This window comes from Oryza sativa, chromosome 1 (assembly GCF_034140825.1).
Source record: "Oryza sativa Japonica Group chromosome 1, ASM3414082v1".
In the NCBI taxonomy this organism is placed as follows: Eukaryota; Viridiplantae; Streptophyta; class Magnoliopsida; order Poales; family Poaceae; genus Oryza; species Oryza sativa.
Window position 1 is genome coordinate 18,616,742 of NC_089035.1, and position 13,722 is coordinate 18,630,463.

Sequence of the window (13,722 nt, forward strand, 5' to 3'; positions counted from 1 at the left end):
TCGTGCTGGGCATGACCTGTAACTATGTAGCCTTGGTGCTTGTAAAGTCTCGTACTTTGTTTGTCCTAAAATATAGTATTTTTGAGATTAGTACGGATATTAAGAAAATATGTGGAAATGATTGAAAGAAGATTATGATTAGTTGAAAAAAAAAGTAGTTAAAGAAGAATGGTTATAATTGGTTGTGAGGAGAAGGTAGGTGGAGAAATAGCTTCATTTTAGAACAAGACATCATGCTAGAAATAGCTATATTTTAAAGGAAAAATTGGTTATATAGCATCGAAAGTTCACGTTTTTGGTTTTATAGCACCGAAAGTTACCGGTTCACTTTAATAGCATCCAAAGTTTACCATGTTCCCATTTTTAGCACTTCCGTTATTTTTTTCGTCCGTCTTGATCGTTATTGATCCAGCCACACACATGATATGACATTTCTACCCCTCATTGACATGCATTATACTTGTACTTGTGAGGGGTAGAAACGTCATATCGTGTGTGTGGCTGGATCAAGACGGACGGAAAATGATCGAGAATTGACGGAAGTATTAAAAATAGGAACATGGTGAACTTTGGGTGCTATTAAAGTGAACCGGTAACTTTCGGTGCTATAAAACCAAAAACGTGAACTTTCGATGCTATATAACCAATTTTGCCTTTAAAGATCGAGGTAATATAAAGCTAAGGGTCTGTTCGTTCATGCATTTAGGAATGAGTATTGAGTTGCTTGCAAAACGATAAATCTCATTAGCGTATGATCAATTGAGTATTAAGTATTATAAATTTTAAAAATTATTTTAAAAATATTTGTATAGAAATTTTTTAGAAATTGTACATTCTGGCGATTTAAGAAACGAATTGACGGTAAAGGAGAGAGTTGCATAAGGAAAATTTCATCAGTAGTGAAAGGAAAGAAAAAAGAAAAAGAAAGAAGAGGCCAGCACTGACATGTCGGTCCCCTGGTCTTCTTCAGACCCAAACCCACGCCTCCCCCCCATCTCCGATCCGCCGCGCCGGCAAATCCCCCACAAGCCCAACTCACGCCGATCCACCTCCGATGGCCTCCGCCCCGCCGGCGGCGCCGGCGCCGGCGCCATCGCTGGTAGACACGCTATTCCAGCGCTCCCTCGACGACCTCGTCAAGTCCCTCCGCGCCGACCCGTCGGCCGCCGGCGAGTCCGCCGCCGTCGCGCGCGCGCTCTCCGAGATCCACCGGGAGATCCGCGCCCCCGACACCGCCACCAAGGCCGTGGCGCTCCAGAAGCTGACCTACCTCTCGTCGCTCCACTTCGCCCCCGTCGCCTCCCACCCGCTCGCCTTCCCGGCCATCGAGCTCATCGCCTCGCCGCAGCTACCCCACAGGCGCCTCGCCTACCTTGCCGCCTCGCTCTCCCTCCACCCGGCCTCGCTCTCCCTCCTCCCGCTCGCCACCCATCAGCTCCACAAGGACCTCTCCCCCTCCACCTCCAGCGCCGCCAACCACCACGTCACGGCCCTCGCGCTCCAGCTGCTCGCCTCCCCCGCCGCCGCCGCCGCGCCCGACCTCCCCGTCCACCTCGCGCACGACCTCGTGCCCCACCTCTCCCGCGGGAGCCCCCGGGCGATCGCGGCCGCCGCGCGTGTCATAGCCGCCTCGCCGTCCGCGGCCGTGCCGGTCCTTTTCAAGCCACTGGCCGCGTGCCTCGCGTCGCCTGACCCGCGGGCGTCGGCTGCTGCCGCAGCTGCATTCTGTGAGCTGTCGGCGCCGCCAGCCGATGCTGCTCCTTTCCTGCCGCTGGCGCCCGACCTCTACAATCTGCTCACCACGTCCCGCTCCAACTGGGCGCTCATCAAGGTGCTCAAGGTGTTTGCACGGCTGGCTCCTCTGGAATCACGCCTCGCCGCACGGATTGTCGACCCGGTGTGCCAGCTTCTCGCGCGTTCTGCTGCTATGTCCCTGACGTTTGAGTGCATCCGGACTGTTCTAACTGCCCTGCCGGCACATGATGCTGCCGTGCGCCTTGCCATTGGGAAGGCCAAGGAGTTCCTTGCTGCTGAGGATGATCCCAACCTGCGGTACCTTGGCCTCCTTGCGCTTGGTATGCTTGGACCGGCATATGCATCGACGTTGCATGAATGCCGTGGTGTGATTGCCCAATCACTGGGTGATGCTGACTCAAACATCTGCCGGGAGGCGTTGCACCTCATGATGGGGTTGATCGATGACAGCAATGTCACGGACATTGCTGGCATGCTGGTCAGTCATGCTTCGAAGTCAGACCCAGAGTTTGCAAATGACATTCTTGGCGCTGTTCTTTCAGCATGTGGGCGCAATGTGTATGAGCTGGTATCGGACTTTGATTGGTATGTCTCACTCCTCACAGATATGGGTAGGAACCTTCATTGTGCACAGGGGGATGAGATTGGTCGGCAGCTTGTTGATGTGGGACTGAGGGTGCAGGATGCACGGCCAGAGCTTGTTCATTCATCTCGAACTCTTCTCATTGATCCTGCTTTGCTTGGGAACCACCTCCTTTGTCCTGTTCTTTCTGCTGCTGCATGGGTCTCAGGTGAGTATGTGAACTTCACGAAGGATCCTGTTGAGCTTGTTGAGGCACTTCTGCAGCCAAGGATCAGCCTCCTGCCGATGTCCGTGAGAGCTGTCTACATCCAGGCAGTACTTAAAGTGATCACTTTCTGTTGCAATTTGTATGTTGAGAGGTTGAGTGATTCAAGCAAGGAAGTGTCTGTAGCATTGAATGGGTTATCTATGGATCAAACTGTTAGTGGGGGAAGTGACGCTCCAATTGGGTCTAGCAATGGACAAATTACAGTCCCTAGGATGATGGAAAAGGACCCTTTTTCACTTAAATCGGTTGTTCACATGATTAACTTGATTGAAACAACAGTTGGCCCACTTGTTGAGTGCAATGAGGTTGAGGTCCTGGAAAGGGCAAGAAACTTGATTGGTTTTGTTTATTCGCTAAGAGAGATTCAAGAATTGAAGGAAAGCAAGTTTGATGATGATAAGCATAGCAGGGTGAAGGAGCTTGTTAAGAATATGCAAACAGTATTATCTCACGAAATAGGGCCTGTTTCTTTAAATGCACAAGAGAAAGTATCCCTTCCAGATGATCTTGTCCTGAATGAAAATCTTGCCGAGCTTGTTGACATCATCAGTGAAGATGACACTACTCTGTCATCTTCAATTGTTTTCTACCCTCGTAGCTGTGGTTCAGTCGAAACCAGAGATGAACCTGCATTATCACTTGGTTCATCTTCTCTTCTTTCTGAGCACCGTAAAAGGCACGGACTGTACTATCTTCCAACAGGAAAAGCGGAGGATGGGCCAGTTGATTATCCTCATGCCAATGATCCTCTGCTGCCTGCTAGCAGCGAAAGTGCTCTGGATGATAAATTGAAGACTATCCAGCCTGTTACCGGTGGGAAAAAACCGAAGGCCGTCAAGTCCAGACCAAAAGTAGTGAAGTTGGATGGTGAGGATTTCCTAAGTTCTATGGTGGCTAGTGCAAGTGTTCCAAAAGAAGATTCTTTATCTGGTGCTGTACGTGGTGTACTGTTGGGTAGAGATCTCAAGCCATCATCTTCACAAAAGGCTTCAGATAAGGCTTACGAAGGAATTATAAACAAAATGGACTCTGGTGAATCTAGTTCTCAGTGGAAAAATAATGTAGATGCTGATTTCGTAGGCCATCCCACTTCAAGTTCTAGACCAAGTATTCAACAGAGCCATGATAAAGAGAGTACAAACCCTCTTGAAAGTGATGGGAAGGAAGCGAGAAAACACAGAAGATCTAGGAGTGGGCATCGTCAAGGAAAACATAAGCATAGAGAAAGGCATTGCACTCAACCTGATGTACCTCAAGCTCCTATAATCCAGGATTTTCTTCTATAGTTGCTGAGGACTCCCTTGTTTTTGATACATTTCTATTGCCAAGTACATGTTACCTTTTGTTCATTCACATTCAGCGGTTTTTAGTTTTCACTTTCATTTCATGGAAGTTATTTAGTTGGTTTATCTGTGGCAGCTGGTCTAACTGCCACTGTTGTATCCTGTATATCTTTCTTGAGCATAGCACTTGATGTTCTTCATAGCTCCATGGCAATATATTTGTTCATAGTGTACAAAACCAGACTTAATGTTTTTATCTTTTACTACCTCCGTCCCAAAAAGAGTGCTGTCCAGGTAGTGAGAAATGCACTATTTTTGGGATGGTGGTAGTATTAATGTAGACTTCTTTTACATCCCTCCTTATACCTCTAAGAAATTGATGTAACCTTGCAAACTAATTATCCCTAATACTGTAAGACCATGGGTACTTTCGCTATGCATATCCCCATAGGCTTACATAGTTACTGGAATGTACCAGTTATACACATTCATAAATCGTTTTCATGTTCTTGCTTCACATAACATAAATCCAGTTATATATGTACAATCTAGATTGAACAATGCAAACATGTCCTATAGATGCTAAATAAGATGAACTGAATTTAGAAGGGAAAACTCTTTTCAAGATGTACTACAGTACATACCGAGGGAAAAGATCCTTCAGAAGTATGCTAGACCGTGATGATTTGAAAAGTGATGCTAGTCGCTAGGCCAGACACCATTTGGTGAGAGGGTGACCTAGAACAGCCAGGCAGCCAGCCAAGGATGTCAGGCACAGTACAAGAATTGGACGGATCGCACGTAATAAACTTGGAAAAGCGAAAACTAGTGGCTTTATCAGCTTGGTTCAGGCTCTAAGGGCTTTCACAGTGCGGTGATTTGTCATCTGGCCTGAGCTTGCCACGTCTACGACTAGATGGGATCCAGTGTCACGTTCGCAGTTGGGCCCACCAAACTGAAGCCTGGTCACCCGTTCGAATGTTTATACTTTTGTAATTTTTCATCAGATCTAGTCTCTACTCTCGAGACTATCCAGACTAAATAAAATGTTTGTAGAGACTATCCAGACTACTTAAAATGTTTTCTGTAGTGCATAAATTATGGAATTGATTTTATTAGATTCTCTTTGTTTCTTTATTCTTGATTTGATGCTACTGTAATCTTTTGTATTATTCACTCTTCTTTTTTTTAAACATACATGTACTTACCTTTCACAACTTGTTCTGTTTTGCCTAACATGAAGTAAATATATTATTGCTCCGGCGGTTAGACCGATAAACTGGCGGTTGGACGGGTGAACCAGTGGTCCGATTTGTTCTTTTTCTTTACCACGTGTTAGGGAACTAGAGTAAGAAAAAATAAACTCGCAGGATATACACACGAGGGCAACTCTTCAATCTGGACAGGATTTGTAGTAAAACAAGATTCATTTTCGTACTGCATTCGTTTATTTTGAGATATATAGAGTAGTCATGTAACAACATAATGTTACATAATGTATGATATTGTGCTTAGGAGCCCCATTTATATATACATTGAGGGTTAAATGTCATTATGCTACGCAATGTCAGTCTTCTCAACCTAAAAACCTATAGAAACTCTTTCCTTTGAAAACCATACCTTCAAGATGGAGGTACATTATTTAGTTATTACTCCCTCCAGGTATGAAAACGTACTGTTATAGTGTTATGGACATGTTTCAAGTCAACTTTACACATAAATATATTTTTAATTACCAGAAAAAGTGCCCGTGCGTTGCAACATGAAGAAAAGATGAGAAAATTGAGGAGAGGTTAAGAAATATTTACATTACTTAATTAAGTAAATACAAATTTCCGGAATACTTGTATTTTTTTAAGCTGGTAGGTGTTTAAATTAATTGAAAAGTAAGTAAGTGTGGGAAATAAAAATGATATGGCTGGATTTAATTTTTATTAAATTCTCCATAGTTAATTACACTCTCTTAAATTTTCTTGAAATTTTCAGAGCTTAATTGTTAATTTTAATAATACAAACATCATTTCAATATTTATTTAAATAAAAATCCTCATTACACTCTGGGCCATTTTCAGCCCATAGCCTCCCTCAGCCCACAACCGAGCCGGCCTGCTTTCATCCCTTCCCTCCGCCTCGGCCCGCAAGCACGCGTCCGGCCCAGCAAGCAATCGAAAGTACAATTAGCCTCCCCATGGTTCTCTCACTGTTGTGTGGGCCTATCGCTACATTGTCGTCCCCTACCTCCGTCCAGGGTTCCTCATCTTCCCGATGCCTCCTGATGTCGCCGCCTCCGTCAAATCGGGCCACATCCTTGGAGATAATCCGAAATTGATTGAGGGGGTTTCAATCTTTATGTCCTCTTTCCGTTTTTCTGAGAATCGGAGCAAATCTGTTTCGTATTAGCTGTGAATAAAGCCCTATCCAAACCCTATTTTTCCTACTTTAATACGATGCGACGTGTGTTTTTTTCCCGTGCTAACGATCGGAGACAGACAAAGTGCAGCGTCACGCACACACGAGTGAGAGGGGGAGAGGGAATCAGATGATTGATGGACGAAAATAAGTATGACAAACGGAAATTTACCAATTTTTTAAGTAGTTAAGATTTACATTAGACGTGTGGAATTATGTCTAGAATTTACCTTGAAAGGTACTTTCATAATATTACAATACTAGTGTTTTTTATAAATATTTTGCGATGGAAAATAGCGGACAAAGTTGTAGCCCCAATGTCTAAAACAACTTGTTTTTATGAATGAAGGGATGTGTCCCATCTACCCAAAATCTCTTATATTTTGAGCGAAGGGAGTACCTATGTTCTTTTTTAGATAACATTAGGATATTGTCATGACTATCTTTCATGAACATATTTGATTATTAATTTTTTAATCATACTTCATAAAAATTATTAAAAACATAAGAGTAAAATACACGAATGGTTCTTAAACTTGTGCTTAAAATATATTTTTGTCCATAACCTTGTCATGTGTGTCATATATATATACAAACAAAAAGACCGAATGTGTATGATGATCGGATCTGTTTGGCGGAATTTTTTTAATTTTTAATTTTATTTATTAAAATATTTTAAAAATAATTTTTGGTTTTAAAGTTTTAAAAATCTACACCCATAACGCCTTCTCAAAGGGCGTTTTTTATGATATGGCACACGCCCGTTGGTGTTGTAATGGTCGGGTGAACATCTACGAGGGTGGCAAGAGTTTTGCCTGTAAATGGTCAGCTCCGGTTGTTTTGCAAGCGCCCCCTTTAGCCCTTTGGGAGGGCGGCCAGGGGTTGCCTGTAAAATGGCCGACCGCTCTCCATGTGACCGTTAGAATGCATCACGTCATAAATAACGCCCTTTGGAAGGGCATTTTAAAAAACGACATCCTAAAGGATGTTAGGGGGCGTAGATTTGTAAAACTTTGAAACAAAAAATTATTTTTGTAAAGATTTAATAAATCTATCTACTCTAATGTTATAAAAATTAAAGGTATTTTTTTTTGCTAAAGTTTGGTACGTCATCCATAGTCCGATTCCCGTGCTCGTCCACGCGACTTCCCTGTCTGATTCACGTCTGACATTGATGTGATCGCGATAGCTAATTCGCGCGCGCGCGTTGACGGCGCCCGTTTTAGGCCCATAAGGGCTAAGGCCCACGCATAACCTAGCGTGCATGCGTGAGGCGGATGGCGTCCATGTCCGTATGTTTTTTCCCCGGAAAAGCTAACGTCCACGCATTTTTTTCGTTTCTTTTTGCCATTTTTTTCGTGATCTTTTTATTTTAGAAGTTGAATCTTTCATCTGTAATTTTAGTTGAAGGTTTTGAATTTGAGTTGAAAGTTTTTAAGATTTAAGTTGAATTTTGAGATGAAAATTTTTAAATTTGAATAAAATGTTTTGTATTTTCAGATGAAAGTTTTAAATCTGAGTTGATAGTTTTCAATCTTTAGTTAAAAGTTTTTAAATCCGAGTTGAAAGTTTTCAAATCTTGACTTGAATTTTTTTCAAATCTAGGTTTGAAAGTTTGAGTTAAAGTTCTATTTATGTATTATTTTTTTAAAAATAATAATACTAACAATTATCATTAAAACTAATTAATGTCATTAATGCTAATCAGCGTTATTAGCACTTAGCAGAGGCTGAGATGGGGGAGTGCGTTACGTGATTACCCACTCATGTGTGAGATGAAATGACCCACCGAACAAAAGATGGGGTGACCGAATGAGATGGTAAAATATATGCTATCCATCATTAATTCTTTCTGCCTGCAGTGCCCTAATTACAACCTGGTGGCATATATGGTTAATGAGAAATGATAAAATTTTCAAACAGACACCCCCAAATACCAGCCGTGCAGTAGCGTGCATTCTAGATGACATACGAGATAGGGAATTTGCTTTCAAACCGCCTTAAGCGTTAATGTTCTTTTTCTTCTCTTGTTAAAGTGTATCCATATTGCATTGTCTCCTGTGTATATGTAAGGCACCTATTCTCCTTTTAATATAACCGGCAACTCTCTTGCCGTCTTCTATTAAAAAAATCATTAATTCTTTCATTAGCCCTTTGGTTTTATTAATATTTGAAAAAGTCATTCATCTTTCATTCAAATGATTTCTTCCATACCTGCCCAAGAGTTATTTTTGCAGAAGCTTATTCTTTGTGCTGTAGTTGTATATATATATATGAAATATATATATGAAACGCATTTCATCCCTCGTACAAACATCCCGATGAGGTATACCCCTACACCATAGTTCTCTATATCGTTGTGTTCCGTCATTAATGTTGATAATATTAATTAATTTTAACTGTTTTGCTCTCACTTCAACTTCCTCAATCCCAGTGATTCAGATTCAGAGAATCTATCAATTGCTCTACAAACTAGATAACTTTAGCTCTTCAACCCAAAAAATATTTCTTTTCGTAGTACTGTTTTCATGTATAACATTCCAGAAGCATACACTGATACACAAGCTCGATTTGGAGCAGTTGTTTTGTTTGAGGTTCGTGTATCTTATATCTTATATAGTTTTTCATCGATACATCTATATGTACATAAGTATTTTGGATTTTTTTCCGTCTCCTCCCACGTGATCCCACGCAGGCAGCGCGCCTCCGATCCGCCCGGGAAGAACCTACGCGCATAACGCGCCTTCGCCCCGCCCGGACCGAACCGTACGCCACTGCGATCATAGATTTGCCTCCACATATGTTTCCTATTGCAAAAATCTCACTCCCTCATTATTTTCGCCGTAATTTCCTTTTCTATTCAGTTTTAATTCATCGAATTTAATATTTTCCCCGTAATTTTCTTTTCTATTCAACTTTAATTCGTCGAATTTAATCTCTATTTCAGATGGCCTACCGGTAAGCTTATCCAACCTTTTATCTTGAGTTTTGCGAATTCTCTCCGATTTGAAAAAAACGGAAATAGAAATCAAGTGGATAAAAAACCATCAACTAATTTTGGGATATCGAGAGAATCTTTCGAAGGTTGAAAACGATAGCGGCGGCTATACGAGTTAGGCGCAGGCGTGCAGCCCACAATTTGAGCCAGGGCTTGCTTTAAAGGAAGGAATGAATGTCCACAATTTGAGCCGCAGGCTGAAGAGAGGTAGCGCCGTAAAGGAAGGGATGCAGGGCCTTCCCATCCCAAAACCAAGGATGGATTTTTATAACTTTTTCAATTATAATGTATACCGATCTAAACGTTTCAATAAACGTTTTTACCCGTTATAACACATGGGCATTTTTTATAAAATTTAAAATATAAAAATTTTCTGTTTGGCGTGTGTGAGTGGGTGGGCCAAGCACATCGCACATTTTGGCTCCTGTGGTCAGAGACCAAACAACACCATTCGCTCATGTGAAGTCGAGTACTAGGAAATTAGTAATTTTATTAATTAGGTGTTGATAAATTTTCATGCATGTAATCACCGTAAGTAGATAGTAAAAATATTTCAATGAAATTGAAAACACGTCAACAATGTTTTTGATAATTGTTTTTTTTTCTTTTGCAATCAAAATTTCGATCCAAACATTGGTTTGCTAACCGTCTATAATAATCGTTAACTCATTGTTTTCTGATTCTTTGGGTAACCCATACATATTTATAACATTACTTCAGAGTGAACATAACTAGTGGATAAGATTTAAACAACGAGATATATTCACGGAATATATCAACTTAGAAACTTTTTTTTTCTTTCGTGATCTCAAAAGAACAGTGAGCGTATTCCTTGCACGGTAATAACTTCGATTTTGTGGTAAATTAAGACCTCGATTGATCTGGAGGACTTCTGCTCTGCTCCTAATCATACACTATTTTCGTCGGCACGCGTAAATAATGTACATGCACGAGCATTTTTTTTTTCTGATGTTAGTTTAATTGCCCTTATGGTTTTCACCTTTGTGTACTTTACTCTGTCATACTGATCCGTTGGCACAATTGGTGGTTTCTAACAGAAATTCCAAGGATGCTGAAATATATTAGTTACAACGTAATGGTAAACGCTGAAGACAATCTAGGAATATTGAAAGAGATTGCAATGTAATGATAAAAGCAGAAGACTAATTTGTCCTACAAGCAGAAGACTAATTCCAAACAACAAACTAACTCATCCTGGCATAATCCACATTTCAATATCGAATTATCCAAAAGGGCCGCCAATCCGTCATCTTCACTGTCGATCAAATAAATTTAACTAGTCAATCAATTAAATAAGGAAACTAGCTTAACTGGGAAGCTAGTTAAGCCCTGATTGTTGTTGCATACCTGCAGAACCTTATTGTATCAGGAGATAAGATAATTGACCCTAACTCACTCCGCAGGATCGCCAAATTAACTGCCTTCCCTTTCCTGCTCAGCTGGCCGGGCGCTGTAAAATCCTTCAGCAGGAAAGAACTACTACAACTAAATAAACTTGAAGTCTGCCGTTACCTGCCTAAGCTGGTCAAGTCTTGAACTCTTGATTGTATAGTTGCTTATCTGCAAACTGATATGATTTAATCGGGAGAAAAATTAATTGATCTTACTGCCAAAATTATCTTCTTTCCCTTTAATGTTCAGCTGGCTAGGAGGCGGCTGACATTCTTCAGTAGGAACAACAAAGACAGTACTACTAATCTTCAGTAGGAATCTACGCAGGATTAGTACAAATTTTGGGTCCCGCTATTTACCCTGAAGTTTAAGGTAGATACTCAACTATGTGATTCTCACATACACAACTGCAAATGGTACACATGGCTTGCTATTATCTGGCTTTTGCTATTGTCGGATGAAAAACTAGCAATATTCCACAATAGACCTAAGAAAAACATGATCCAGATGAATACTTCATTGTTCCCCCTCGCCAGGCCAATCACAAAAGAAGCAAAAACAAGGATTTATCAAGTATCAAAAGGGAAATGCTAGCAAACAGAACCTCTTCAAAATTATTAATATGGTCACATGGATCGAAATGTGTGAATGCGATGGTCTGTACAAAAAAATTATGTGGTTCCTAATAAAATAGATATCAAATCAACTTTGCCACCTACTACTACTAACTTGCCATCTCATGTTAAGCTGGTAGTTTGTACTATTGCACAAAGAGCTGTTATGCCAGGCGTGCCAAGACAAAGATTTTGTCAACTGAATTTCATGCCAAAGAAAGAAAGAGCAATTTATGACCCAGTATCAAAACAACAATAATCACAAGTGACATCAGAATGGCAAACCAAATGTCATGTAGAAACATATAATGCCGGAACTAAGTTTTTGCCATAGCATAGGGAACAGACTACATAACGATGATGTTACTTTCCCAACATACAGCTTCTTCCATAAGCATCATATTAACTTAGAATGTCAGCAGGATTTTGCATACTTGCCCAATCTATTCACTATCAAACCACCAAAAGGACATAATTACCATCACAAAAGGACACTACTAATTAACCTATAGAGTATAGAGCTAACTGATACTTAACTATGGAACCGAAGATGACGAGGAGAGACTAGTGGATCATATTACCATCAGCTAGGATCGCAGCTCCTTCGAGCTTGTAAATTAGTCCCTTTCTAATCTTGGCCATCTTAACTGCCATCTTTTTCTTCCTCTTCATATCAATCCACCTCAGGTTCTCCAACTTTTTCTCAATTGCGACAACTTGGTCGCCGTCCAACCTAGGGAACAATTCCATGATAGCAGGTTGTCCCTCCATGAGCACCTTAATTTCCTTTGCGAGCAATGGAAACTGTTTGCACATATCATCGAATGACCTCTGCTCATCACTAGCTAAGGACTTCTCCTCGTCCCTGGCCAAAGACTTCTCATCCCTGGCGAAAGACTTCTGCTCATCCCTGGCAAGGGAGCTCTGCTCATCTCTGGCCAAAGACTTCTCCTCGTCCCTGGCGAAAGACTTCTGCTCATCCCTGGCAAGGGAGCTCTGCTCGTCTCTGGCAAGGCACCTCTGTTTGTCGTCCCCGGCATGAGCAACAGAGCGCCCCCAGATCTCACAGGAGAGCTCATGAAGCTGAAGGTCATGATCCTTGGTAATAGCAAGGCCCGACAAGACAACATCGTTGTACCGACGCTTGAGACTGCGCACCTTATCCCTCACATCACTGTGGTTGAAGGTGCGGCCCTCCAGGCGCTGCACGAGTTCATGGAACAAGGGGTGGCCCGGCTCCTGCGGCACATTTCCACCACTGCGGATTTGATCAACAAGAGCCTCTAGGATCATGATCTCGTCATTGCCATTCCACTTGCGCCCGAACCCGGGCTTCTGCGCATCCACAATCTTGGCCCTCTTGGGATCAGGTGGGCAAATGCTGCCTGACAATGCGGCAACCCTCTTGCTCTTCCGCTGCGGCAACGGACCCTTGCCGTCTTCCTCATCCCCTTGCCATGGCGCCACCTCCTCCTCAGCCTCTGCCATCAAATCACCATCTTCCTCCTCTTGAGCAGCAGCATGTTGCTTCGCCGATGGCTTCTTCCTTGCCTGCGCTGATGCCTTCTTCTTTGCCTTCCCTGCGTTGGGTGGCACCTCTTGCTCAGACTCGGCCAAGCGGCCGTCCACCTCCCCCACATCTTGCTGGGGGCGCGTAGGCTCAGCGGGATCGTCCGGAGCAGCGACCTTGCCGGAGTCGCCAGCTCGCAGGGCCTTCTTCTTCTTCTTGCGGTTCTTCTTCGACTTGGGAGGGGACTCGGGGAGATCGTCCTCCTGCGCCGCATCATCTCCTTGCGGAGTTGGCACCTCGTTCGACGGCGACCCGGCGGCGAGGTTCTCTCTGGAGCCGTGGTCGCTCGACGGCGGCGCCGTCACCCTCTTCTTGGGCTTCATCGGCGACTTGGCGGGGCCGTCCGGCGCCGCGGCATTGCCAGAGCCGAAGCCGGAGCCGCTCCGCGGCAGCGCGGAGTCCCCCTTGGGCGGGGCGGCGACCTCGTCCTTGCCGGGATCGCCGCCCTCCTCCCCCGATTCGGCAGCGCGCGTCGGCGGTCGAGGGGGCTGGGCCGCAGCAGGAGGCGGCGACCTCCGCCGCATTGTCGATCTGCGGAGAGTCGCCTCCGGAGGGGGAAGAGCTGGAAGGGAGAGGCAACGAGGGCGATCGGGCGACGCGCACCCGCTTGGGCGCCATGGGTGGATGGATGGATGCTGCTGCTTGGGGATGAGATCGAAGTGGAAGGATCGATCAGGATTTGTGGGGTTTTGCAGGGTTTCTTTCAGGGGGGACTCGTATAGCCAGCGAACGCCTCCTCGGGTCCATGGCTCGCCGAGTGGTGGTGGTGGAGAAACGAAGCGCCGAGAAACTCAACAGGGACGGAGGAGGGAGTACGATGCAGCAGGGC

The 13,722-nt window shown here is 43.6% G+C and overlaps 2 protein-coding genes across 2 annotated transcripts; one reads left to right on the forward strand and one right to left on the reverse strand.

The window, feature by feature from the left end:
- The first annotated feature begins 993 nt into the window (after positions 1-993).
- LOC4324036 (AP-3 complex subunit delta) lies at positions 994-4,127 on the forward strand. Its single transcript, XM_015766572.3, has one exon. The coding sequence runs from the start codon at positions 1,055-1,057 to the stop codon at positions 3,890-3,892; it is 2,838 nt and encodes a 945-aa protein (XP_015622058.1). The 5' UTR covers positions 994-1,054; the 3' UTR covers positions 3,893-4,127.
- A 7,473-nt stretch (positions 4,128-11,600) lies between these two features.
- LOC4323982 (STOREKEEPER protein) lies at positions 11,601-13,722 on the reverse strand. The gene has a single exon (XM_015788585.3). It carries the CDS (start codon positions 13,415-13,417, stop codon positions 11,888-11,890), a length of 1,530 nt encoding a protein of 509 aa, XP_015644071.1. The 5' UTR covers positions 13,418-13,722; the 3' UTR covers positions 11,601-11,887.